At 52.5% G+C, this 24,101-nt stretch overlaps 2 protein-coding genes across 7 annotated transcripts in view; both read right to left on the bottom strand.

Moving 5' to 3' along the window:
- Positions 1-17: 17 nt before the first annotated feature.
- KLF11 (KLF transcription factor 11) lies at positions 18-8,114 on the bottom strand. Of its 3 annotated transcripts, none has more exons than XM_068678576.1 (4): positions 7,992-8,114; positions 5,697-5,951; positions 3,379-4,318; positions 18-1,556 (listed from the first exon to the last, which is right to left on the bottom strand). In XM_068678576.1, exons 1-4 carry the CDS (start codon positions 8,031-8,033, stop codon positions 1,243-1,245), a joined length of 1,551 nt encoding a protein of 516 aa, XP_068534677.1. In that variant the 5' UTR covers positions 8,034-8,114; the 3' UTR covers positions 18-1,242. The 3 variants fall into 3 exon arrangements, with proteins under 3 accessions (XP_068534677.1, XP_068534678.1, XP_068534679.1); XM_068678577.1 differs by lacking the exon at positions 7,992-8,114 and adding an exon at positions 7,080-7,224; XM_068678578.1 differs by lacking the exon at positions 7,992-8,114 and adding an exon at positions 6,947-7,050.
- Positions 8,115-8,619: 505 nt separating this feature from the next.
- Positions 8,620-24,101, bottom strand: part of GRHL1 (grainyhead like transcription factor 1) — a 28,104-nt gene continuing 12,622 nt past the window's right edge. For all 4 annotated transcript variants that reach the window (XM_068678572.1, XM_068678573.1, XM_068678571.1 and 1 more), the window contains 8 exons: positions 19,422-19,580; positions 16,657-16,744; positions 15,134-15,273; positions 13,971-14,008; positions 13,802-13,890; positions 13,018-13,103; positions 11,634-11,698; positions 8,620-10,753 (listed from right to left, as the gene is read on the bottom strand). In XM_068678572.1, coding sequence (XP_068534673.1) covers positions 10,639-10,753; positions 11,634-11,698; positions 13,018-13,103; positions 13,802-13,890; positions 13,971-14,008; positions 15,134-15,273; positions 16,657-16,744; positions 19,422-19,580 — 780 coding nt within the window. In that variant the 3' untranslated portion in view covers positions 8,620-10,638. The remainder of the gene's footprint in view (positions 10,754-11,633; positions 11,699-13,017; positions 13,104-13,801; positions 13,891-13,970; positions 14,009-15,133; positions 15,274-16,656; positions 16,745-19,421; positions 19,581-24,101) is intronic.

Below are 24,101 nucleotides of genomic sequence, written 5' to 3'. Positions count from 1 at the left end.
AAAAGAAAATCCATGCAGCGGGGAGAGTATTTCATTTAATAGAAAAGGGTGATTTCATACAAAGTACGGGGGGGAGGATAAGGCCACATAGAGAGCATCATCGGGTTGACACGGTGGCTGTTTTTTTAAGTTAAGACATGATTAGTATTTCTTCTGGTGCTTCGATACGGGTAAATGAAAGCCTGGAAGAGTTTCCTATAAGGTGCATAAGCATCCACAAGACATAAAAAACTTAATTTCTCATTTCTCCTGTGTTCAAAAAAAAAAACCCCGAGACCCAGCGAATTATTCACAGGTTATCTTGCCCTTTTTGCATGTTTTCAGTAGATTTTGATATGCTGGTTTAATGGGACCAAAAGGGTCGTTTTTAGTGTCAAGGCTGCTCAACAGTATTCGTACCTCCCCTGGAGCAGCTCCAGCAGAACAGCCTGGCTCCTCCAAACTTTGCTGAGGTGGAGCGTGGACCCGGGAATGCCCGGCACCTCGGGCTTTACCAGAAGTCACAGCACCCCCCACTCACAAAGGGTACGAGCTTGGCTGAGGTTGGAATCCTCAAGGCTTTTATTCTGCAATCGTTCTGTTGTGTGTTGAAACAATGCCACACACAGATCTCAGAATCTCAAACCTCCAGTGCCACCTGCACAAGGAGGGTGTAACAGCACCAGCCCGCTGCAGGATCGGGATCCCGAAGCGTTAAAACCCCAAACACTGAGTTTTGAAACGTTATGCGTTCACAAAATGCTCTGAATGCGTTTCTTTAGGCTACCTGAAAAAGTTTCCAAAGCCCTGGGTCTCATCCTGCACACCCCTACTAATGCAGGCCAAGTAATTGCCTGCATACCAAGACCAAAATGAATAAATACAAAATATATTTGGTATAGAAAACACTAGTATAAAAATTAAAAATCACCCTGTTTCACTGTCCATCGGAATATTAACAGCAAGCATTACAAGTGACTTTTTGAACCTATTACCGAAATCATTTCAAAAAGAGTTCTGCTTTCCTGAAGTGCTGGTGATTGCATTTGCCCCAAAATGGAAAAAAAAAACAACACGTAGGGAAGGGATGAGGAAAGACAGGCCAGATTTCTCACATCGCATTAATAACCGAGGACCTAAAAAGAAGGAAGCTGAAGTGTGCACAGACACGCTGGGGGAAGAGGGTTGCGTTGTCAGTTCTCTCGCAGCCAGCAGAGCCCTTCCCGATTTTCAGGAAGCTGGAGGAGGAGGCGCGCTCTCAGGCTAGCCCTGGCAGACAGCTGGCGGCACGGGGATGAGCATACCGAGAGCGCTGCTGCTGCTGCTGCTTTTGGGTTTCTCCACCGTGGCGATTCTGTTCAGTTTGCCAACCTCTGTCTGCCAGCTGGGCACCTTCTTCGTGGTCATGTGGCGGCGGGTGTGCTTCGTCAGGTGGTCGCTGCGCATGAAGCGGCGCTCGCACACGGGGCAGGCGAACTTCTTCTCCCCCGTGTGAGTTCGGCGGTGGCGGGACAGTTCGTCCGAGCGGGCAAATTTCTTGTCGCAGCCTTCCCAGTTGCAGCTGAAAGGCTTTTCTCCTGCAGGACACGAAAGAAACACAACTTGTTGTCATTATGCTCCATTTCATCAAAGAACTAACTTATAAGTTCTAGCCTAAAAAAAATTCTGATCTTTTTCCCTGAAGTGCTCATGCATGAAGTCACCATTTGCTGAAGTGGAAGCTTAATTCCAGTTTCAGAGATAAGCAGAAACAAGACCGATGATTTTTATTTCCTCACATCTATTCTAATGATCTTTAATCAAGCCTATTTTTTTTAATTGTCCAAAACCCCGTTTAAAGAAAAATGATTCTTCACAAAGCAACGTTATCTATCGACTAAACCAGAAGCAAATCCCTCTGAGCCCGTCCCTCCTACGTGGCCACAGCTCCGTGACCACTACACGACATCAGTAAATATTGTGGGCAAGAAGGAACCTGGAATCCAACCTCCCAGACCTGTCGAAGCGCTCCAGCTCCGCATACCCACGTGGGGTACCAAGGAACATCCTCCACGCCTGCGTGCCCAGACACCACTGGCATTTCTGGCTGCCAGGCACTGAAAGCAGCCAGGAAGGCTTTCAGCGTCACCTCGGTGCCTGCTTTACATCGGAACCGTCCCAAGCAACATGACCCGCAGAGCTCCAGATAAACATCTACCGCATGACCAGATTTACGGCATCCCTTTGGAGCAGAACAAGAAGGCCGGAGGAAAGGATGCACCGCAGCAGCTCTGTCCTCATTGCAGGGGGGAAGCTCTGCACTGGGTGAGTGTGGTGGCAGCTGAATGAGCGGGATGAAGCAGGAGCAAGCTGAAGCTGCTCTGCCCACTGGTGCTGTGCTCACAACATCATCAGCAATGCTCTGGGCTCAGCAGACACCTGCTGCCAGCCCGTGGCTGTCCCGCAGCGCCAGGTTCACTCACCAGCCTGCAGCGCTTCCCTCAAACCCGCACTGAAGCAGCCGAGCTCTGCTTTGCACGGATTATCGGCTTCACACAGAGTTTAAGCTCTTTTCCCAGAGGAACTGTCCGGACAAGCTGGCGAACTGCTGGGAAGCCTTGCCATGGAAGCTGCCTTCTAATAAACCAGAGGGTGGGGGAAGTAAGGCAAAGAACAAACTAGACAAATGTTTAAATGAGCTTTTCTATACCAATAATCTGCTGTCCTAGGCCTTCAACATCAAAAATAGTCCCTTCCAAGAGCTCAGAAGTTAGTTGTAATAGAAGCTCTGAGCTAGAAAAAGGGTAAGTAAAATACATTTATACTGCCTCCACGCTAACCAGGTGTTACAGAGCAAATTAGCGCTTATTAATTGTAATTAACTTCCATTTACTTACACAAAGGGAGTTCTGGAAGTAAGTGAAAACAGTTAGATTCCTGCAGCAGTGCTGCTTCCCAGCACAGTAGCCCAAAACCTTAACGCACACCCCTTTAGCCTAGACAAAGCTCTAGGAAAACGTGCAGCATTTGACTTTCTCTCTTTCCTTTTACTTTACAAAACCGAATGGCAACCGCCTGCACTGGAGCTGGGAGATCCCTCCACGCTCAAAACAAAAGCTTGCACAATCCCCTTCAGCCTAGTCCAGGTGGCAGAGATCCACCCCGATCCACACACACGCACGCAGCGGGCTGCGCTTCGCTCCAACTACAGCACGCGAAAGCCAGCTAACGCTACGGGGTCAGCTGAGGTCTCCGAACAAAGTCTGGCTTGTTTTGCCCGCCCGTGAAGAACGAGCATTCTTCTCTTCTCTGAGAGGAGCACAAGATTCCCGATCACCTGCCCCTTCCCCTTCCCACCCCTCCCGGAGGAGCCGTGCATTTCGGCACCCCGAAGGCAGGGCTCATCCCCCCGGTACGCACCCGTGTGGGTGCGGAGGTGGGCTTTGAGGTGGGAACTCTTGAAATAGGTTTTCTTGCAGCCCGGGAAGTTGCAAACGTAGTTCCTCCGCCTAGAAAAGTCCATCTGGGGGGTGCAGCTTTGCCCGGAAGCGATGAACACGGGGGCTGGAGCAAGGGGCAGTAACTTGGTGCTCCCCACGGTCACGACCGTTTGCGGGCACGGCGGTGCCTGCGGGACAGCAGGCTGGGGGAGAACCAACATGACGGTCCCCTGAGGCACGGAAGGTCCCATGAGCACGGGCTGGGAAAGTGGGGCCGTCTGCGGGAGGATGGGTTTCATCGGAGTCGAGACCGCCGGAGCAGGAGGCTTGACGTAAGCGTTGATCATGCTGCTCTGTCTGCTCAAGGGGACGGAGATCTGACACACGACCTGGGGGCTCGACACGGGGACGGGCGGCACCGGGGTGGCTCTTTTCTGCGAGTCCCTGTCACAGTTCTTTGCCATGTGGGGCTGCGGCGAAGCGGGGCGGGCTGGAAGCTGCCCTTTATCGGTGGCGGGGTCGTCACAGTCACGCGCGTGGGGCGGATGCTCCGGGGAGGTTTTGCTGAGGACGTCGGTGGCAGCGCACGCGTCCTGGGGCGCTCTGCAATGTCTTCGCTCGGCCGCCCCGCACCACTCGGCCGCCTTCTCGAGGCGGAGGCAGGCTGAGCTGTCACCCGTGTGGCGGATCACGCTCGTGGCCATGGCCCGGCACGGCTGCGGCGCGGCGGGCTCGGCCCCGCGGCTCTCCACGCTTATCACTGACGGTTTGCTCACGGGGGACGCGGCGGTGGTGGAGGTGAGCGAGCAGGAGGCCGTGTTTGCCATGACAGTCCTCGGCTTGGAGTAAGTGAGCTGCGAGGAGAGGAGCATCGCGGCCGACATCTCCACGAAGTCCGGGCTGTGCGGCGGGGTCATGCACTGCACAAAGAGAGCGCCGTTACACAACGCTGAGGCTTCACAGCACGGTTTTCTACGGTTTTTAAAGCAAAAAGAAAATTTGGCCCCCTCCCCAGAATGTCAGAGCCTGCTTGCTGGGGAAAGCAGTTAAAGCGTGCGTTGCTTCACCTGATGGCCACTGGGAACAGGCGTAAAAGCACTCTAATAACAGGAATGCAATGAGGCAGACTGTAAAGCTGTAGATGTTCCACATCTACTCATTGCCTTACAAAAACCCTCTCGTTTCTCCTCCTCTGCAGCAGGAGCAGCTCTAAGAGGCTACGAGGCCTCTGCTGTTCACAGCAAGCAGAGCAGTGACAGCAATCCCGTACCGTTTAAACTGCTACCTTCCAGCAAGGCCTCAGTCTTTTAATAATAATCCCCCACCAGCTGGCAGGGCAGTAGGATAAACACACACAAACTGCTCTCTCCCCTCACCTACTCCTTTCCCTCTGGGCTCTTGCTGCCACCACCTCTCCTTCCTCCTTTAATACCAAAAACTCAGCCCACGCCTGGCTCCTGTGCTGCTCAAGAGACAGTTCCAATCCTGAGTGCCAGGAGCCAGAGAGGAGCAGCCCAGCAGCCAGCTGCGGTGCCACCTCAGCCTTTTTTCCTCTGCTGTTCCTTTCTTCTGACCTAAGAAGTCTACCGGCTGAAATAGGGCCTTCTAAAACCCCGATGGCACAGAGGGTTGCCTTTTTTGCTGTTGTTGTTTTGCTTTTTTATCTACGTTTATTGCAACACAAATTGCAACAACAACAAAAAAAGTGATTCAGCTGACATTAGTCAGCCAGAGTAGGCCAATGCTCTGGAGAAACAGCAGGCTGCATGTAGAAACACAGCATAAAGCTAATTAAAATCCCCGTTTCATAATGGGAACCTGTGCTTTCTCTTAGAGCAATGAGAGCAAAGCCAAATGTCGTCAGGAGCCTTTTTCCTAAAGCACTTCCAGCTAAGTCAGCGCTGAATCACCGCGGCTGGTTCTGCCTTTCTTACTGCAAAGCCTCCCAGAGGCAGGAAGCGCGTTTTTCCACCGCCCAGGCTGCCCAGAGAGGCGGTGGGGTCTCCTCTGAGGCTGCCTGGCCGTGGTGCTGGGCACCCTGCTCTGGGTGGCCCTGCTGGAGCAGGGGCTGGGCTGGGGCCTCCTCAGGTCCCTGCATACCTCAGGGCTGTGGGATCCTGCGAAACTTCCAGCCAGCACCCAAACTGCCTGCACACATCCCTACATTTGCTACCCAGAGAGAGCAGAAAGCTGTGGCTGTTCCCTGCAGGGACACGTAAGCAAGGTGAGCATCTTTCCCATCAGAGGGATGGGACTTCCAGCCATCACACGCTCATTCTGCAGTCACGTTTCTCTTACCAGCGTGGACAAATAATCCTTTGGTAACTCAGAAGTAGCCTCGGCGTGCATTGTGAAATCGCCAGAGTCCGAGAAGGGCGTGAGGGGTCTTATCTTTAATAGGTCACCCTTCTGCGATCTTTGCCCCCAGGAGCTCATGCAAACAAGGGCTTCGACGGCTTCGATGTCATTCTGCTCCAAGGCGCCGCAGGAAGACCTCTCGCTGTCGTGGCGCTGCCGTTCTCGGATGGACTCGTAGATGTCCACAATGTCAACCTAAAGGCAATCGGATTACCGGCTGTTAGGACGCGTCCGCAGACAAAGCTGCCGCCACCCCCGCGCTGTCTGCTGGCGATGAAGGTCATCTGAAACAGATCCTAGGCCCGCGGCAAGACTTTTACCAGCCGGCTCAACTCTTCCCCTCCCCCTGCCAGCTCGCCTCCCCACCCCCTTGCTCTTCTTTAAAAAAAGAGAATAAAATAAATGACTTGCAGGAAAGGAATTGATATGTGTAACACGCAGCTTGGGTTTCCAGGGCTACTTTCCTGGATGACACTGCTCTGAATAAACACACCCCTCGCCTGCACACCAGCAAAAAGAGAAGGATTCTCCTTCCAACCTTGTTGAGGCAGGGCTGTCTCCCAGACCCCACGGACTGCTGGTATTTAGCACTAATCTCGTTCCTGCCTCACTGAGAGCATAGCTTCCAGGCTGGCGGTGAGATGCTCTGAGGGCTGATCTCTGGCTCAGGGTACCACACTTTGCAGAGACACTTCAGCAGTGCAGAGTGAAATATTCAAGCCCCATGCTGCTATGCAGTGTTCATACACTGCTGAAAAGGGCTTTTAATTAAAAAAATAAGAACCTCTGTGTTGTTATCACACCCTTCAGGGAGCCCTGCTCCTTGGATGACAGCACTGTGACAGCACTGGACCGGAGGCCAGGAGCTTTGTTACTGACTCAAGTAACAAGCTGAGTGGTGTCACAGGGACACAGATGTGTGTGTGTGTGACACTGTTGCCACTACAGACACAAATGTTTCCAACAAAATGGATCTGAAACAGTGAGGGAGCCACTCACACAGGGCTCTCACCTAAAACACCAGGCACCCAGCGCAGAGGCGTGAAGGCTAGGGACAGGGAGGGGTTAAGGCTCTCTAAATTAGGAAGCCAAGGGGTTGAGTGCTCAGGAAAAGAAATCAAACATCTCCGCTGAAAATAACGTCAAGTGGAAGGTGGGCGAGCACGATGCAGGGCGTGAGCCCCCATCACCTGTCAAAGAGGTGCCAGGCGAGCTGCCGGCAATGCCGAGCCAGCACAGCGCTTATTTCATGATTTCATTGCTTTTTTTAGCCGACATTTCAGGAGAACGGCTTCCCCTGCTCCAAAATAAAATAATAATTACATAAAGCCAGGGCTTCCCGCGGCCGCGCCGTGCCCGCTGCCAGGCCCGCCTGTCCTCGCCTCACCCCGCGGCAGGAAGCGGGGGCTGCTCCTGCTGCTGCTGCTGCTGCTGCTCCCCGCGGCGCCGCCGCTTCCTCCGCCCGGGGGCGAGGCGGCGGCTCCGGGAGGGGCCGGGGGGGGGCACCCAGGGGGGCTCAGGGGCTCCTCGCCCCGCAGGGAGCCGCCCCCGGCCCCTCGGGATCCCCTCAGGGACCCCTCTCCCCTCACGGCCCCCTCAGGGTCCCCGCCTCGCCTCAGGGTAACGGTCACAACCGCCCCTCAGGGCAGCGGCACCGGAGACCGCCCCTCAGCCCCCTCAGGGTCCCGATATCCCCTCAGGACCCCCGATATCTTCTCAGCGTCGCGATATCCCCTCAGGGTCCCCGATATCCCTTCAGGTTACCGACCCCAGCCCCTCAGTATCCCGATATCCCCTCAGTGTCCCGATATCGCATCAGGATCCCGATCCCAGCCCCTCAGGGTCCCGGTAGCCCCCTCAGGTCCTGATATCCCCTCAGGGTCGCGATATCCCCTCAGGATAACGACCCCAGCCCCTCAGGATCCCGACATCTCCTCAGGATCCCGACCCCAGCCCCTCCGGGTCGCGATATCACCTCAGCATAATGACCCCAGCCCCTCAGGGTCCCCGATATCCCCTCAGGGTCCCGATATCCCTTCAGGTTACCGCCCCCAGCCCCTCAGGGTCGCGATATCCCCTCATGTCCCGTCCGCCCCCGCCCCCTCCCCACCTAACGGTCCCCTCCCCGCCGAGCACGTGCCCGCGCTGCCCCCCGCTGCCCCCCCACCCCGTACCCCAGCCCCCAGCCCCCCGCTCCCCTCCCTCCCCTTCCCCCGGGCCCCGCCGTGCGCTCACCGCGGCCGCATCGCCCATCCCCGTGCCGGGCGAGCCGTGCATGGCGCGGGCCCCGCGGGCGGCGGCGGTGTGAGCGGGCTGGCGGCACGGCGCGGCGCGGCCACCCCGCCCCCGCCCCTCCCCTGCCCCGCCCCCGGGGAGCGGCCCTCGGCCAATCAGCGCGCGGCGCGCCCCGCGCTCGGCCAATGGGAGGCGGCGGGCGGCGTGATCGCGGCGTGCCGCGGGGCTGGCGGCGGGGGGGGCGCCGCGTGGGAGGGAGGGGGGGGGAAGGGGGGGGAGGCGGGGCGAGGAGCGGGAAACTGGGGGAAAGGTCGGGGGCGGGGCCTAGGCGCAAGGGGGCGTGGCCACAGGGAGGGGGCGTGGCTACAGGGAGGGGGCGTGGCCTGGGGGCCGCCCCCGCCAGCTCCGTGCCGCGCCGCACGTGGGCAGCGGGGTGGGGTGGGGTGGGGTGGGGGTGGGGGGGCGCCCTAAATTGGGGGAGTTTTGGGGACATTGGGGGTGGGGGCACCCCAAAAAGCCACTGGTGGGAAGGGGAAGGGCCCGGGGTGCTGCCCCCACGGCTCTATTGAGCTCTGCACAGCCCCCCAAGCACCCCACGTCCCGGCCCCGTGGAATGAAGGGCTGCTCGTTAGAAAGGACCATATAAAATTTAATAGGGCGGTGGGAAATACACGGCGAGTTACAAAACAGCAGAGGGACCGCGAAACGCACACCCCCGCAGCGCTGCTACTGCTCCAACACCCGCGGCCCAGCGGAAAACAAGCATCAAGCTGGGGCTCGCAGCTGTGAACCCCACACCCTACCTCTACACAGCCACAGCTACTGAGGTTCGGCCCTAAAACTTCCATTTTTGATAAAAACCTGTAAATATATATATTCTGTATCTATAGATCAGCTTTAAAAAAGTTCCCTTGCCATAATAACTCCATTCCCCGGAAGGTGAAGGGAAGCCCAAGGGGCAGGTCCGCTGCCAGGCCGAGTGCTCTGTGGGATCACTGCAGGGGCTCTCTGTAGGGTCACAGCTGTTGTCTGTAGGGCCACGGTGCTGTGCTGCTCTCCTGTGGCCCACAGACCCCTGGGATCCATCCTTGTGCTGGACGTGGTGGCCGTCAACCCGCGCAGAGGAGAGCAGACGGCACCCAGTGTAGGACCCAGCTTGGGATCCCAAACACAACCCCCAAAACACTCATGTCTTAAGTCATAAAATAATAACAATAAAATACATATATTAAAAAAAAAAAAAAAAAAACACAACCTTCTGAGTGTGTAAACCTGAATTTCTGCGATTTAAGCCCACTCCCTGGCGCTCTGTTGGCCCGAGGCTCCAGCTGGGGCTTTCCCTGTGCCAAGTGGAGCAAAAGGCGGCTCTCCTGTTTCCTACAGGCTCTGCTCCTGCCCCAAGCAGCAAACCCTACCCGTGTCAGTCTCGCAGCCCTATATCCCGGCCAGATTTCCTAGCCAGAGCAACCTCTGTGCCCTAGGCGAAGCACATGCAGCTCTTCCCAGCCCAAAAACATGACAAACCCATCGTAAATCCCGCTTGCTAGGAAAACCAGAGGGGCAAGGACCCAGCGCTCGCCCTTCCCTGCTCACGTGGCACCCCATAACGCGGGTTTTTGCCCTAGAGCCCGGTGCTGCCGCTCCCCTGTGCGTCCCTCACTCACTGCTGATCAGAGGGTGCCTTTCCCTTCCTTCAGAAGCACACATGTGGCACGATGGCACTTGGGGGAGGTTTCTGGCACTCCTTGCTACCAGCTGCCCCATAGGATGCACCCCATTAATGCTCAGCCCCCAGCTCCCTCGGGGTGCTCTGCCAGCATCCAAACACACTCCCCTGGGGCTGAGGGTGAGGGTTTGTCCGGGTTTAAACAGCCCCATTCAATATCTGCGTCCCCTGCACACGGCTTCCTTCTCGCTGGGCTTCGTCGCAGAGATTGGCGGCACGTAGGCGAGGAGCAGGGTTTATATATATTATATATATCACTCCTATGTACACAAATTTACAAACCTTCAAAAATATATTGCACTTATATACAATATAGCTTCATCTGACGAGAGTTCACACAGTTACTAAGGCGAGTTCTTCATAAGCAAGGCAGTTTTTACGTTCCTCCCCCCCCCCTCCAAAAAAAACAAACAAAACAAAAACAAAAAAATGACCCCAACGACCTGCCCTGTTAAGGAGTAAACATCACAAAGGCTTCTCTCCGACCTGCCCCAAGTCCTCCGGGTGTCACGGAGCGGTTTCGCAGCCCTACCTAGCAGAAAAGAGGCCGGCACAGGGCTAGTAGCTGAGAACAGGCTCCCACGTGGGTACTGAAGAGATAAATAAGGGATCACCGCTCTACAAGGCCACCTTCCAAGGGTTTTTTTTCCCCTCCCGTAGTTACTAGTGTTTTATACATGCTCTCTATTTAATTGCTGGTCTCTGCTCGCTCATTTCAAGTGCAAATAAGGCCATGAGCGTTCCCACCTTCTCTGGGAAGAGCAGAGACACAAAGGTGTTAGGCAAAACCACTGTGATCCCCAGAACGAGCCGGCAGCTGGCTGGCTCCTGGAGAAGGTGATTAGTGTTTTACCCAACACGCCAAATTCTGGGAAAATGTTCACTCGAGACCTTTGGTTAAAATCCAGAGGCTCAGCGATCTTAGATCTCGGTGAGAGTGAGCTTGTAAGATCCCCCGACCTCTTCAATCTGCAACTGGAAGGTGTCTTCGTTAGAGTAGTGTTTCACGATGTTGTCGTCCATGTTGACCAGAATCCTGGCAAAATAAAAAATCAGGCTTGCGGTAATTCTGCTATGAAAGCACAACACTCAGAACCACGTTCCAAAGGCGATAAAAGCACTCATTTTTCTGACCAGAGGGATTTGGGGGGAAGGGGCTAAGAAACTGAAGGGACTTCAGAGAAGATTTAGAGAAGAACCAAGGAAATTACGGAAAGATTAAAAGGAAAAATAAAGGCGTGTTCATGAGCTCAACTATCTGACAAAATAAAACAGAGCCTAGCCTTTGTGGGGCGCAGGTATTTTGCGAGTCAAGTTGTCTTCAATGTAGCGCACAAAAAGAGGAATGGGTTTAGTAACTGTAGCCACATGGAGACACCCTGAGCACAGCTAGACCCTGGAGCAATTTAACAGGGGTTGTCAGTGGGAGCCTTTAAACAAACTGAACTCTTCTTCCTCTGACACAATCAACTCTGATTCAAACGGCAATTAAATCTGAGAGGTCTGATGACTTGGTTCTATAGGAAAAGTCAGAGTGTTTATTTCTGTGAGACCCTTCCAGTCTCCTGCTCCATGAGGGGTGCTGGAATAGGATTAGCACACGGTGCGCACACTTTCTTCTCAGAAAAAGCAGTCAGAAACTGGGACGGGTTGCCCAGAGAGGTGGTGGAGTCACCATCCCTTGAGGGTTCAAGGAAAGGTTGGACGTGGTGCTTGGGGACATGGTTTAGTGGTGACACTGGTGGTAGGGGGATAGTTGGAGCAGATGAACTTGGAGGGCTTCTCCAACCTTAATGATTCTGTGATGTGGGACTTGCATATGAGCAGTGCACAGAGAGGTATTTAAAGCAGATCTGCCTACAGGTTTGGAAAAAGGTGTTTGTGTTCTCAGAGTTGCAGCACGGGTACATACTCACCCTTTTTTACACTTTTTGAAGATCTTTCCTATTTTGTCAAAAGGAACGTCGTACTTGTCAGATATCTGGAACAAAAGGAAGCAAGCATGGGTAAAGCATGGAGACTGCCAGTGCTGCCTTCCACTACTGTAACAGACAGGAACAATAAAAGGTCTGCTCTGCCCTTTCAGGGCAATACTAAATCTGGAATACAAGGAGAAGCCTAGAGATGAGAGCCCCTCCTCTGCAGTTTGCCAACTTCAGTGCAAAAAATGTGAATGTTCTAAGCCCAGCCACTGACTTCTCACCAGGCAACCCCCCGCCCACCCGACAAAAAGCCCACACAGAGAAAGAAACAGGAAACAAACACTCAGCATCCTCTCTGGGCTGCCTTCAGCACATTGAAAGCCACTTTTAAATTCAGTGTCGGAGGGGTGAGCTGAAAACCAGTCATCGCAGTGGCTGGTAGAGGGGAAAGACGGCAAAAGAGCAAGAAACCCTGCTGCTAAAGACATACGGTGATCATAAATGTCTTCCTTTACCCATCACAGGGTTCTCCAGGTGGAACCACAGCCTCTGAGCATGACATTTCATCATACAGACATCATAAAATCACAGGGCTGCTATCCTAAGTCTGATTTACCCAGGCAAGTTGCTGTATTGCACTGACAGTGAGCACCAAACCAGTATGGACAGGGCACAAAAGCACAGGAGGAGCTCTCCAGCCTGCATTTTTGAGCTTTGATTCCTTGTTTTATGAAGTCCAGGTGAAATAATAAAGGTGCAGCTTCAGTGCAGGACCCATCCCTGGGTTCCAAAGCTAACCTGGCTGTGCAGCCACAAAACATCTGTCCTCTGCGCCTCAGCAAGGCACCACTCACAGAAAAACAGGCAGAAACGTCAGTGTTGAGCCTGTGCCAAGCATCGCGCCGTTCCCCAGGGTTAAGCTCTGAATTTCCTTGCAGCACTGCAGCAGCAGGGGTGGTGGAAGGCTATTTTGGCAGTCACCCACCAGGGAATTAAATTCATGCTTGTGTGCACGGATACATAAAAAAAGTATTCAAGCACACTCAGAAGCTGGGACTTGGAAAAGACGAGCCTGGATTTTCAGGAAGGCTAAGAAACACCTCCTTACACTCAGACCTTCAGTGTGTGGAGTAAGCCATTTAAAAGGGAAGCTTCCAAAAGCCCCTTCAGCACTGAATCAAAGTGTTATTTATGTTCATTTTCCCACTTCTGAAAGTACACCAGCCTTCTGCTTTTGATCCCAAAGCAGCAGGAACACAAGGACACAAACTGGGATCAGCATTCCTACAATTATTTGTGCACGACTGGACAGCCAGGGACTACACTCGTGTTTTCTTCCAACTGGAGGCAAGGACTAGGAAACAGCCTCGGTACTTACAGCTTCCATCAGGCCTTTCAGGGACGGGGTCTTTAGCATAAGTGCATCAAAGACTTCTTCCGACTCTTTCCGGACATACAGCAACACTGGAAAACAAATCAGAGAGGAGTTCACTGTGTAACTGCTCCTCAAAGACCTGGGCAGTAGGTGAAGCCAACCTGGCCACCTCTTCCTTTTTAATTAATTTATTTGTGTGCTCCCCCACTCCTCCTGTGCTGTCTCATCGGTCTTCCTTCCCCTTAACAAGCACCCCAAGTGTTCTCAAGCTAGCAGAGAGTCAGCATCAATAAAATCAGCCTCATTAAAACCTGCGTTAAGGCTGAGGAGCAGGCTAAAAAGCCAGGACTTGGACGTCTTTGCCAGCTCTAATCCGTCTTCTAATGAGTAGGTACTGCAGCCTGGATGGGATACAAGGGTCTTGTTTTGTGGCATACAGCAGCAAGAGAAACCAAGAGGCCTCATTCCCTTTTGTAAAATCCATCGTTCCTTTTTAGGTTACACAGACTACAGCAGTAGCCCCATTCAAATCCAACCTGGAAGCTTTAACCTTTGCCACATCAGAAGTTTAATCCTCGCCTTTTAATCCTTTAAACTTCATCATCGTCTTTCCATACACAGCTCTCACCAGGCAGGTAACCCTCTGTAACAACTCCAAAGGGGATCTCATCCCAAAGGGATCTGATCTTCTTCCACGACCCCACAGCAATGTCCAATCCCACAACAAAGTGTAGAAGTTGATAACAGCTTTAAAGAAGCAGAACACTCTCCCAGTTTGGTTCAATACCTCTTTTTGGTTCTTCTATTCTGGCCATCTTATTAGGACTGGCGATGAAGTCCTCTTCACCAATATAAGCTCCTCTCTTCAGGTTGGAGCTGTCATTGACAGGACAAAAAGTTAGGCACAGCACAGTTAGAGACAAAACTTGATGAGGCTGAAGTAGCACTGCTCTTACCTTTCACCCTCCAGCTCTTCTGAAGCAACAGGAAGGACCTTTTAAAAACAAACAGAACATTTATTTTTGACTTATGCAGAAAAACTTGGGATGATCCTGCTGCTATCCACCCAGAGGTGCCCCAGTGACAAGGTTTTGTTCAAGGATCGGTACAGGATACAGGGGAAAAAGAGGCTGTCAGGTAGGGAGCCTGCCAAAACTACACTACTAGAAGTGAGATGCTTGGGTCCAAGCAATAAACGTTGCCTTCATTTTAACAAACAGATAATAGCTTTGCTTAGGGTAATAAAATATTTTATCCAGAACTGGATTTTGTTTCTTCTTTCTTATCTTTCAACCCTGTATCAAAAATAAGAGTCAATCTTCCATAGGCCCCTACGCATCTTTACCTCTTAAAAGAAATTGAAGGATCTCAAATGCTAAAGATGGGAAGATACAAGAGCCAATTGGTTTTCTGTCTAGTTCAGTGTCTTCCATCAGCACTCAGCAGTAGGAACCTTTGATTTTTAACACATGCTTTCCTACAATCTTACAGATACACATTTATTCTCCCAATCCCTGGTAGGAGCTCAGGCAGTGCTCTTAAGAAGTCAGGTTAACATTGTCACATGCCAGAACTCTCAACACAGTGAAGCTGAAGGTTTTGAAGTTTCACTCCTTTTCTTTTTTTTTTTTTTTTTCCTTCCAGCTTCCTGTCAGCTGGGACTTTCCAGGAATGCTGCGGCAGGGTGCTCTGGCAGCAGATCACAAAGCTGAGACGTTTACCAGCTCCACCAAATGGCTTTTCACTCTGCAGCAGGCTGAAGAGAGAGAAGCCCGAGGTCTACAGCAGCCCACCAGAAACCCAACAGACTTTACAAGAGAAAAACAGCCTGCGGTTCCTTCAGGGAACTCTCAGCTGGAGATGCTTGGGCAAAAAAAATCATTTCAGGTTCTTACCAACAGGAGTTCATTTGAAAATAATGAATTCAGACAACATCCCTGTGTAACTCCAGCCAACACGTCTCGGAGCAACGTCCCTTGCTCATTTAAGGCTCGCCCTGTGTTTGTGTACAGCCCCAGTGCAGACAGCCTGGTATTTGGGATTTATTTGCACGCACAGCACCCCAGACTTCTTGCAGCTACGCCCCCCAGCCCTCCCCAGGCCCGCGGGCAGTGCTTACGTGAGCCCCGCGCTGCAGGTTCGCAAAGTGAACGTCGGGAATGAAGAGGACGGGCTGCGTGTCCAGGTCCATGAAGGGCTTGAAGATGGTGATGTCCGTGCGCTTGTGCGAGGGAAGCATGGGCACTTTGACATCGGAAACTGGGGAGAGACCAAAGAGGGGGGTGGAGGAGAGGGTAAATAAATGGCAACGAGGCCAAAGCTTTCCTAAATCATTTCAAATGAAGAGGCTGTTGGGCATGAGTACCCTGCAGGAAAGGGAGAACCTCCTGTAGCAGGGAAATTTGAACCTGGGTTGTCCTGGGGGAGGGCCTGGACCCCAAAAACCAGCTTATTTTGCAGAGGAACAGGAGTTTGCTCCATCCGAGTGAGCTGCTCGACTTCATTCAAGCATTGAAACAGGCTGGGGAGCGCTCTGACCACTCACACGACAGAGAAACCCAGGTTTTCCACATACCAAGTGAACCAAACAGAGGGCAAAAGATGGTTCAAGCTCCCCTCTTCTCCCTAAGCATTCCCCCAAAATGTTGCTGAATTTCCCACACCGGAAAGTCAGAAGGAAGACAAAGAATTAACATGCCACTAATTTTTTTTTTTCAAGATTGCTCAATTCCTGTAAAATAAAATAATTGGTGACTTTTGGTGAAAATCATTTCTGCCATTGAATCCACGGGCACGTGGTATCAGAGATCCTGGAGGTGGGTACCACAGCTTAGTGGCTCAAGGCAATTAAAAACTCCCCACACAAGAACTGAAGAGCAATGGTTTGGGCTTTCCAGGAAAATAAAGGTCACTTCGGGCTAAGCCCAAGCCAAGGAAATTCATCCTAGAAAGCACCTTCTGTAAAATCACAAGACCCTGGGAGTCAGTGCTGGAGCTGCTGGCAGCGTGCAGCCGTTAGGCACAGAAAAAAAATCTCCTGGGAGCCGCCGGGGGACTGCCTGTGTGAAACTGTGCTAAACCCACCTTCTACTCCGGGCAAAAAGCAAAAACCCATCCCTTTTTCCACCTGCCCTTGAGCAAATGGGTTCCCTGGGAGCATTATCTGCTTCTGAAGCTGCTCCAGCTGCCCGAACCTGCTGCGTCAGGAAAATCCTGCCCAGCAAGGCGGGAGGCGCGTGCTTGCTGAACCAGCCCCTGATCATAGCAGGGGAGAGCACACGCCTGCCCCACAAAGAGGTGAGCAGGGAGATGTTCCTCTAAGCGGCTCTGTTAGTGAATAACTAGTCAAAACACAGGGGCTGCTGCAGTCAAAATAAAAAAAAGTCTCCTCTGCAGCAGTTAAAACACAAAAATCTCATCCCCACATCACACACAGACTGCTGAGGCCTTCACTTCATTCATACGTGTGGAAAAGTGCAGGCCTAGTTGTGAAACAGTGAGTGACTCCATAAACAGCAGCTTAAAACAAAACCGATTCCACAGGGGATAAAAAATGGACTCAGGAGAACACCAGCGCACAAGTTAGTTGCAGCCAAATTGAGATCTACTATTTAAAATACTCGCGGAGTAATTTCTACTTACAGGCATTCAACTGAGAGCTGGGGTCAGTGCACTTGCCTTTTCTTTTGCTTTGCTTTCGCTCTTCATCCCTGATCTTCCTTTCCGCTCCCTGCCAGACAAGAGATTAAGGGAAGGGGGTGAGAGGGAAGGTCTTTTTAGTTTGGGTTTTCAGCCAGAGGCAGGAAGAGCGATTCTTTAAGAGCTGTGTTTGTGGAGGTCAGCTTCAGTGTACAAGATCATGGCAACGTTGAGATCTGCCCAGAATTTACTTCCAAGTCCTGCCACCTGAAGTCCAGTGACCATATCCAAGATGAAGCCACTGGCTTGTTTTTCGAGTCAGATGGGGATGTGATGACAAAAGATACCCACAGCAAAACCAACCGTTAAGAAATGTGATATGAAATAAATCCAAAGTGTTTGAAACAATAAAAGCTTTCACATTTTCTCAACGTAAGAGTTCAGTAAGTAATCTTTAAACACTGATCTGTGAAAACGAAGCCACATTGGGTCACCAAGTGCCAGCTACTTTTCTGCATGTCACACAAACACAGCCAAAGCTGCAGACACTCAGTGGTTTAGAGCAGGCGTTATTTCTTCTCCTCGTGCCAGTGCCAGGCTATGGCAGAAGCCACAGCCCCCTGGTTCCTGCCCACACAGCCCTGGAGCTCCAGCCCAAGCAGCAGCGGGGAGGGAGCTGTATTTCCTGCTAGGTACACGCAGGCAGCTCTAACGACAAGGAAAAAGGAAGTCTGGTTTGTGGGGACTGCAGAGGATGGCAGCAGAAAGATCATGTCTGGCTCCAGCCCTGTGTCTTCTACCTTTTGTTTGGGATTACTGAAGTTCTGCCACTCAGACTTCACACTACAGAACAGCACTGTCTTCAATGCGAGGAACACACAGACCAGGATTTGGAGGTGTTTTGAGGAAACCTCCTCTGTCCTTCCTTTCTGTACAGTCTCAGAGCTCTATTTTCAATCCCCTGCAACCCGCAGCATCTCAGCTGCTTTGGTAACAGCCCTTTCTGCTTCAGGGGAAGGTACTTTTGGAGGAAGGAAGAAAAAGAGACATAGGAAAGAAGAGACAGAAAGCCAGTATTCGGCAGTTCTGGGATAAATAAGCTCATAAGAAAGAAGTTTTCAAGGTGATGAAGCTGGGAAAACTGCCTACAGCCTGAAATCTAAGATTTTGTGCTCTCGCCACCGTGTTAAAGGCCGCAGGGTTTTGTGGTTGTTGCTTTTCTCCTGCTAAGTCTCTGGCTGTGTAAGGGATTCTTGGGCTGTAAAAGGGAAGCTGTGTTTTGGGGAGGGCAGCCACTCACTCCTCCCTCCTGCAGTGGAAGGGGGCTCGCTGGTAAGCCCCAAACATGCAGGAGGAGCTCAGTGGGTGCTCTGTGGTGCAGCCTTTCCCCTGCAGGCCATCCAGCAGCACCAGGCAGGGGCTCAGCAGGGCTCTGTGCGCTGGGGAACTCAAGCTGGGCTCCCCGTCGGCGTGCCCAACGTGCCTCTGCACCTGCCAACGCAGCTGGGGTGCTTGGCTGGGGGGGAAATGTCACCAGGAGCCACTTCCCGGTCATGGAAACTAGGGCAAAGGGGCTGGGAGACGTGAGGGCATCGGGGACACGGAGCCAAACGGGTCTCATGTAACAGCACGGTGCTGCAGGGAGCCAGCTGGAGGCTGGAGCCGTGCCCCGCAGCGTGCAGGAGGCGCTGGAAAAGGGGCACTGGCTGCAGGTCCTCAGGGCTGTGCCCCTGGAGCTTCAGCTCCTCCTAAAAGGCTCCCCCTGAGAACAGCACTCGCCTGCAGGCAGCGCCACGAGGACAAACACATTAAGGACTGAGCTGTGTGGATGCTATAGTAACCGTGCTCCTATAAGCAGCTGTGATAAGCTGATTGATAGCTCAAGATTTAAAGCACGACTGCTGCTGGGAAATTGGGAGCTCTTGCTGAAATGCCAGGGCTCCTACAGGTGGCCGGAGGGGACAGACAGGGCTGGGGTTTGGGCCTCGGTGCCTTCTCTCCCCCTCTCTCCCTCCGTTAATTCAGCTCCAGTTTGCAAAGCGTCTGGAGGAAGCAAGCGGGAGGAAAGGTCAAAACCCCAAACGAAAATAAAGGATCCAGCGGCACGGCAGGATAACGGGATTTGGTGAAATTACGTGCTCACCAAACCTGCCCTTTTATTAACCAGCTTCACAGAAGAACATCTGCAGAGGGGTAGCAGCAAGAATTTAGCTCCCTGGCAAATTTAGTAAGTTTGTATTTAATACAAAACTGGACAATAAAACGTGGCAGGGTGGAACCATGGGATGCCATAGCAGAGGCAGATCCCATACATTTTGGGATCTTTGCAGCAGTGCCCTAGGGTGACAGGAAGCCTATCCTGAGAGGACACAGTCCCTCTGAGGATGGTTTGGATGGAAGCAGGTTACAGAGACAGGCAGATATCCCTCTCCTCCACAAACCCAGCGCTTTCAAAGGCTGTCAGGACACGAGCTGGGCAAAAATAAAAGCCTCCACTTGCTCAATCCATCGGGTGCTTTTCCGAGTGTCTGGACCACCACATTTGATCCTCTGCCACGGGCTGACCTTTCTCCAAAGTCAACATCTCCACAGCGCTCAGGAGAGCAGCAAATTGATCTGAGGTCATTGCAACATCCACGAGCCAAGTGGAAGGGGTTGGAATATTTTCCCTTGCACAGGAGCCCTCGGTGAGCCCAAATCCCAAGCAGCCCCCTCAGCTGTGGAACAGCCCGCCCCAAAACATCACCTGCACACTGAGCCAGCCTTACCTTGTCGCAGAAGACTTTAATCTGGCAGTAGGCTCGGTGCACGGGCTTGTTACTCCTGTTGTTGTAGCTGTAGGTGTCGATCTGCAGGTTCAGGGGCAGGCCTTTCACCCCCTTCTGCGAGGAGAAATCCGTGCTGAGGCAGTTCACAGAAATGAAAACCTGCAGGAGAGGAAACCAATCCGTCACAAGTGCCACGGAAATTCCTGGCAAGGCACTACACAGCCAGAGCTGAGAGCTAAGTGCAGGTCCTCACCCTCCAGGGAGAGCTTTCTGTCTTTTGAGGTATCAGCTGAGAGCCACACGAAGCAGTACCATGTTCCTTAGTGTTTATAGATGGCATTAGAAGGGACAAAACCCTTGAACAAGAGTGAATTTCCAACTCTCAAACTTTAGGAGAGCTCCTTGGTATTTTTTCTCTCATCTCTCCTCAGCAAACCTTTCGCAGCAGGAATTCTCCTCTGCCCAAGCTTCACTGGCAAGTCTTTTACCACCCTGAAAGACTTGCATTAATTTGGACGTGGTAAACCAAAGCTTTGCGAGTTGCACCTAATCTGATACAAGCACTCAGAACTTTTTAAGTTGTATTAAAAGCTATTAAAATATTAGGCAAGCTATTACCTTTAACCAAATAAATAATGCTATCATTTCAGTGAGAGAGTTCCTGGGTTTGCTTCTTAAAACTACAAACACCCTTCTGAATGTTCCCCAGGAAGACCTGCAGCACCCTGTCAGAGCTCAGAACCACCGGGAAAGGGCAATATTTTCATTATTCTAATAAAAAATTGAATTAGGAGTGATTTTTCAACACATCTAATTTCATTTTCTTAATTGCCTCAGAAAAAGGCTCTCCTCTCTGCCTCGTGAGCTAAGGCTGGCCACCCACCTCTGAAATAATAATTTTTTTTTTAAAAATAAGGCATCCAAGCTGTGGAAGCCAGAATCACGTTGTCCTGCAAGAGCACGCTCCCACCACCTAATTGCTGATTTCTCTCGCCTCTAACACTGAGAGCCAGGCTGAGGAGCTGTGCAGTGAGCTCCTGCCACCTTCCGGAGCCGCCTTGGTACTGCGAAGGCTCAATCGCAGCTCGGAAAGGCGAGGAGGTCTGTTTGGGATCGCTGTTTGAACGCTTCCCATCCCTACCCTGCCTTTCATCCGCCCGCCTCCCCTTTTTGCTGCCTTCAGCTCCCAAAGCGCATTCTGGCACAGCCCTGGGGAAAGCTCGGAGGTGTTTTCAGAGCTGCTCTCGCCCCTTTCCTGTAATCAGCTGCGGGCACAGCCTGAGTAATCGTCTTCCCTGAGCAGGGGGGGTGTTGTAAGAGAGCCGTGGCTCGAGTGTTTGCATGCTTTGACATTTTTAATTTGAAGTTTATTTACCCCTGGTGAATATTCACACACAGCTCTCCTGTCTGCACGAAAAAAGGGGGGATGTTCTGCGGGGAAACACGCAGCAGCAGCCACTCCAGGTCTGCCACAGCCTCACAGCTCCTGGGAAATCCCACACAGGTTTCACAGAGGCAGCACGTCTCTCCTGGAGAATTCGGGTCCCAGTTTTGGGCTCTGCCTGCAGGCTGCTGCCCAAGAGGCTCCCTGGAGGCTGGGCTTAGCAGGGAAGCAAAGCACAGGCGGCTCTCGGAGCCTGGGTCTTGACACGAGGGGTGGGTGCTTCTGGGTGTCCCACGGGAATTCGGGGCCCCGTCAGATGGCAAAGATTATCCTCCCACTCGAAGCTCTCCTCATTTGCTTAGCTGGGGCTTTGAACGGCTGACTTCATTTTCATGCCCTTTAAGTCTTGGGGACGCCAGGCAGATGACAACCACCTCCCTCAGAGCCTGGCCGCTCCCCTTCCTACAAAGCCCTTGGGAAAGGCTCCCCTCCTCCTCCTCCCTCCCCGCCCTGTAGCTCCAAATCCTATTTTTGAGCTTAAAATCCCCTCAACTTCCCCAAAAACAGCCTTGCAGAGAACAGCTTCTCCACTTTGGGCTCGAGCAGTTTCAGCCAGGAGCTTTTGTTGGGGAAGATTTGACTCGCCCCGGAGAAGAAACGTCAGGCTGAGGGACTGCGCCAGCTCCATCCCCACCCCAACATTGCCAGAAGAAAGAAAAACGTAACCGCAGAAGCTGCTCTGCGTCTCCAGCCTGCTGAGCAAGATTCCTTTTCATCTGTCCAACCTATTTTTCTAAGGGCAGTTCCGCATTCTCAGCTATATTAAGATTTGTTGTTACTTTTTTTTTGAAAAAACATTTTCTCTCATCTCACCTCCCAGGATCCAACACAACGACGGCGCTTAAAAATAGAGCGCTGTCAAGCCCGAGCGCTTACAGCCATGACTCAAAGCCTCAAAAGTTAGGTAGATTTTCTTTAAAACAGATCTGGAAAAGGATTAGGAACCCGTTCCCGAGCTATTTTGCTTGCTCGGCAGTTAAGCCTTGAGTGTACGTTGAATCAGATTTCCAGGCTTTTCCTCTACAACCAAAGCCAGGCTTTACTTTTTCTTTCTTTTTTGTTGTTTTTTCACCCCAACGTGCCGCAGAAACCCCGCACCCACCGCTCCCTCGCCACCACATCTCGTGTCCTGCAGCCTCTGGGGGCAGAGGAGCAGCCCGGCCTCACGGAAAGCACAAACGGAGGCTTTAAAGCAGGGAGATCTGAGATCAGGACAGGAGGCAGCGTGGGAAGAAGTCCGACTTTGTGACTTCCCGCGCTGCTCACAGCTGGTAGGAACGGCGCCGTGCCCACCTCGGGAGCCACGAGGAACCATCCGCGAGCTTTAATAACACAGGAAAAATTAATCCGGCTGCTCCGCTGCGTGCCCTCGAGGAAGGGCAGCGGAGACAGCCGAGCTCTTTCCACACAGCACCTTTTTCCAACCAGATCTGCCTTTCAAACAAGCCAGGCGTAATTAAAGGGCAATCAAAGCGCTGCAGGATCCTCACTGTCAGCGAGATGAGAGATGCCTCTCCGAAAGGAAGGGCTGGAGCACCCTGTGCTCTTCCCCCCAGTTTATCTTGGCCATCATGCAGCTCCTGGATGTCCTTCTGGGATTGTCCTGGTCCCACACACAGTAGACAAAGGGGTCCCAGCACGTTCTGGGATCGTTTCCACCCCACAAAGGGGCAGCCTCACCTGCAGACGGGCTCCCCACGCACCCAGAGCTCGCCCAACAGGACCCGTGGGATCCGTGCTGCTCCACGCTCCTCCCTGTGGGCTCCGGCAGGGGAAGGCAGCAGTTGCTGCGCAGCTGATTTTACCTCCGTGTTATTTTCACTTTTTGCAGGACAAAGAGACACAGAAGCCCTCGACCGAGCTACCCTGATGAGGAACCTCTGGGGCTGACCCGGTGAGGGCAGCCCCAAGGAGCAGCCCCAACAACTCATTTATCAGCCACGCACTAAAGAGAAACTACCCAGAAACTCCAAGGCTGCTGTTGAAGTGCTGACGGCAGAAGGCGTGTGGTTTCCCTCCAGGCTTGGACAAATATGGACACGGAAGAGAAAAATAAAGGGTCTTTGCTAAAGATACATCCACACGGACGTATACAAGATGGGATGCACACGAGATAGGCCTTAACATGCTCAATCCGTGCTGCGAGCTGCCAGGATGCAAATCCCCTGGCCCCAAAGCTTTATAATTTATGCACCAGCGTGGCTCTGAGGGGTGCTAACAAAGCGAGGTGGCTTCCAGGCTCACAGTGCGAGCAGAGCTCTGCCCGCACACATCCACCGGGGCACGTCCTAAGAAAGCAGCGCTGAGAAAACTGCTCTGGCTTTAAAAGAGCGAAAAAAAAAAAAAAAAAAAAACCAAACCAGCTCAGTAGGGATCACCTGAGAGGTCGCTCGTCTTCCTGCTCTCACATTCGTTTCTTCGCCTCCCACGTGCGCACCGCAGGTTTTGCATCAGCAGGAGGCGAGCCAGGAAAAGGGAGATAAAAAAATAAATTGGGCAACTCGTGCACCTGTGGGCTCCCCGCCTTCGGGATCGGACGCTCCAAATAAGGCTCGTCTGGCAGGGCCGTGACGGGGCCACATCCACTGGGAGCGCGAGGAATCGATCTGCAGCAGCCCCCGAGCCCCTATGGGTGCCTGGCAGAGTCCAGAGCGTCCTCGGAGCGAGCTGGTGCCACCAACAGAAGGAGAAGGCAGGGGAATGAAAGGAAAATGCAGATTTCTGCTCAAATGGGAAGGCTGATTGGTACTGCAGTGTGTTCTGGGGCGAGGAAACGCACGAAGCTCTGCTCCCAGCACGTGGGAAAAGCAGGGAGAGAGGTTCCCACTCCTGCCAGCGCTTCCTCCCCGCCCCACGCTCTGATAAGATAAAAGATGCAGCCCAGGTGTCAGCTCCCGGCGGGGTGGTTCGAAAGGAAACAAAAGCAGCAGCTTGGGGGGGGAGAACAATTGGCCATGAGGTAAAAAAGACAAAGAATGAAGTCTGCCAAGGCACAGGCATGGCTGAAGAGGAAGTTTTGCCATAAGGTATGAAAGGAATGGAAGTTAAAAGAAAAATATCTGTCCGTGTTGCGAGGCAGGCAATCCTTGCTGTGCTTTCCCTACGTCCCTGCTCCACGTAGCTGTGCCTCAAAGTACTCGTGGTCTGCAGCGCTGGCTCCAACCCAGCCCCTCTCCTTGAAGTATGTTTGACTCATCACATTTCATCGTTTCATTTCCAACTCACCAAACCTGTAC

Source organism: Anas acuta, chromosome 3 (assembly GCF_963932015.1).
Source record: "Anas acuta chromosome 3, bAnaAcu1.1, whole genome shotgun sequence".
Lineage (NCBI taxonomy): Eukaryota > Metazoa > Chordata > Aves > Anseriformes > Anatidae > Anas > Anas acuta.
This window is presented reverse-complemented; position numbering and strand designations above follow the sequence as displayed.

Coding starts and splice junctions, on each gene's coding strand:
- KLF11 (XM_068678576.1), bottom strand. CDS start 8,033: ATGCACGGCTCGCCCGGCACGGGGATGGGCGATGCGGCCGCG. Junction 4,319..5,696: donor AGGATTATTTGTCCACGCTG/GTAAGAGAAACG, acceptor CTCTTTGTGCAG/TGCATGACCCCGCCGCACAG. Junction 1,557..3,378: donor CCACCTCCGCACCCACACGG/GTGCGTACCGGG, acceptor CGTGTCCTGCAG/GAGAAAAGCCTTTCAGCTGC.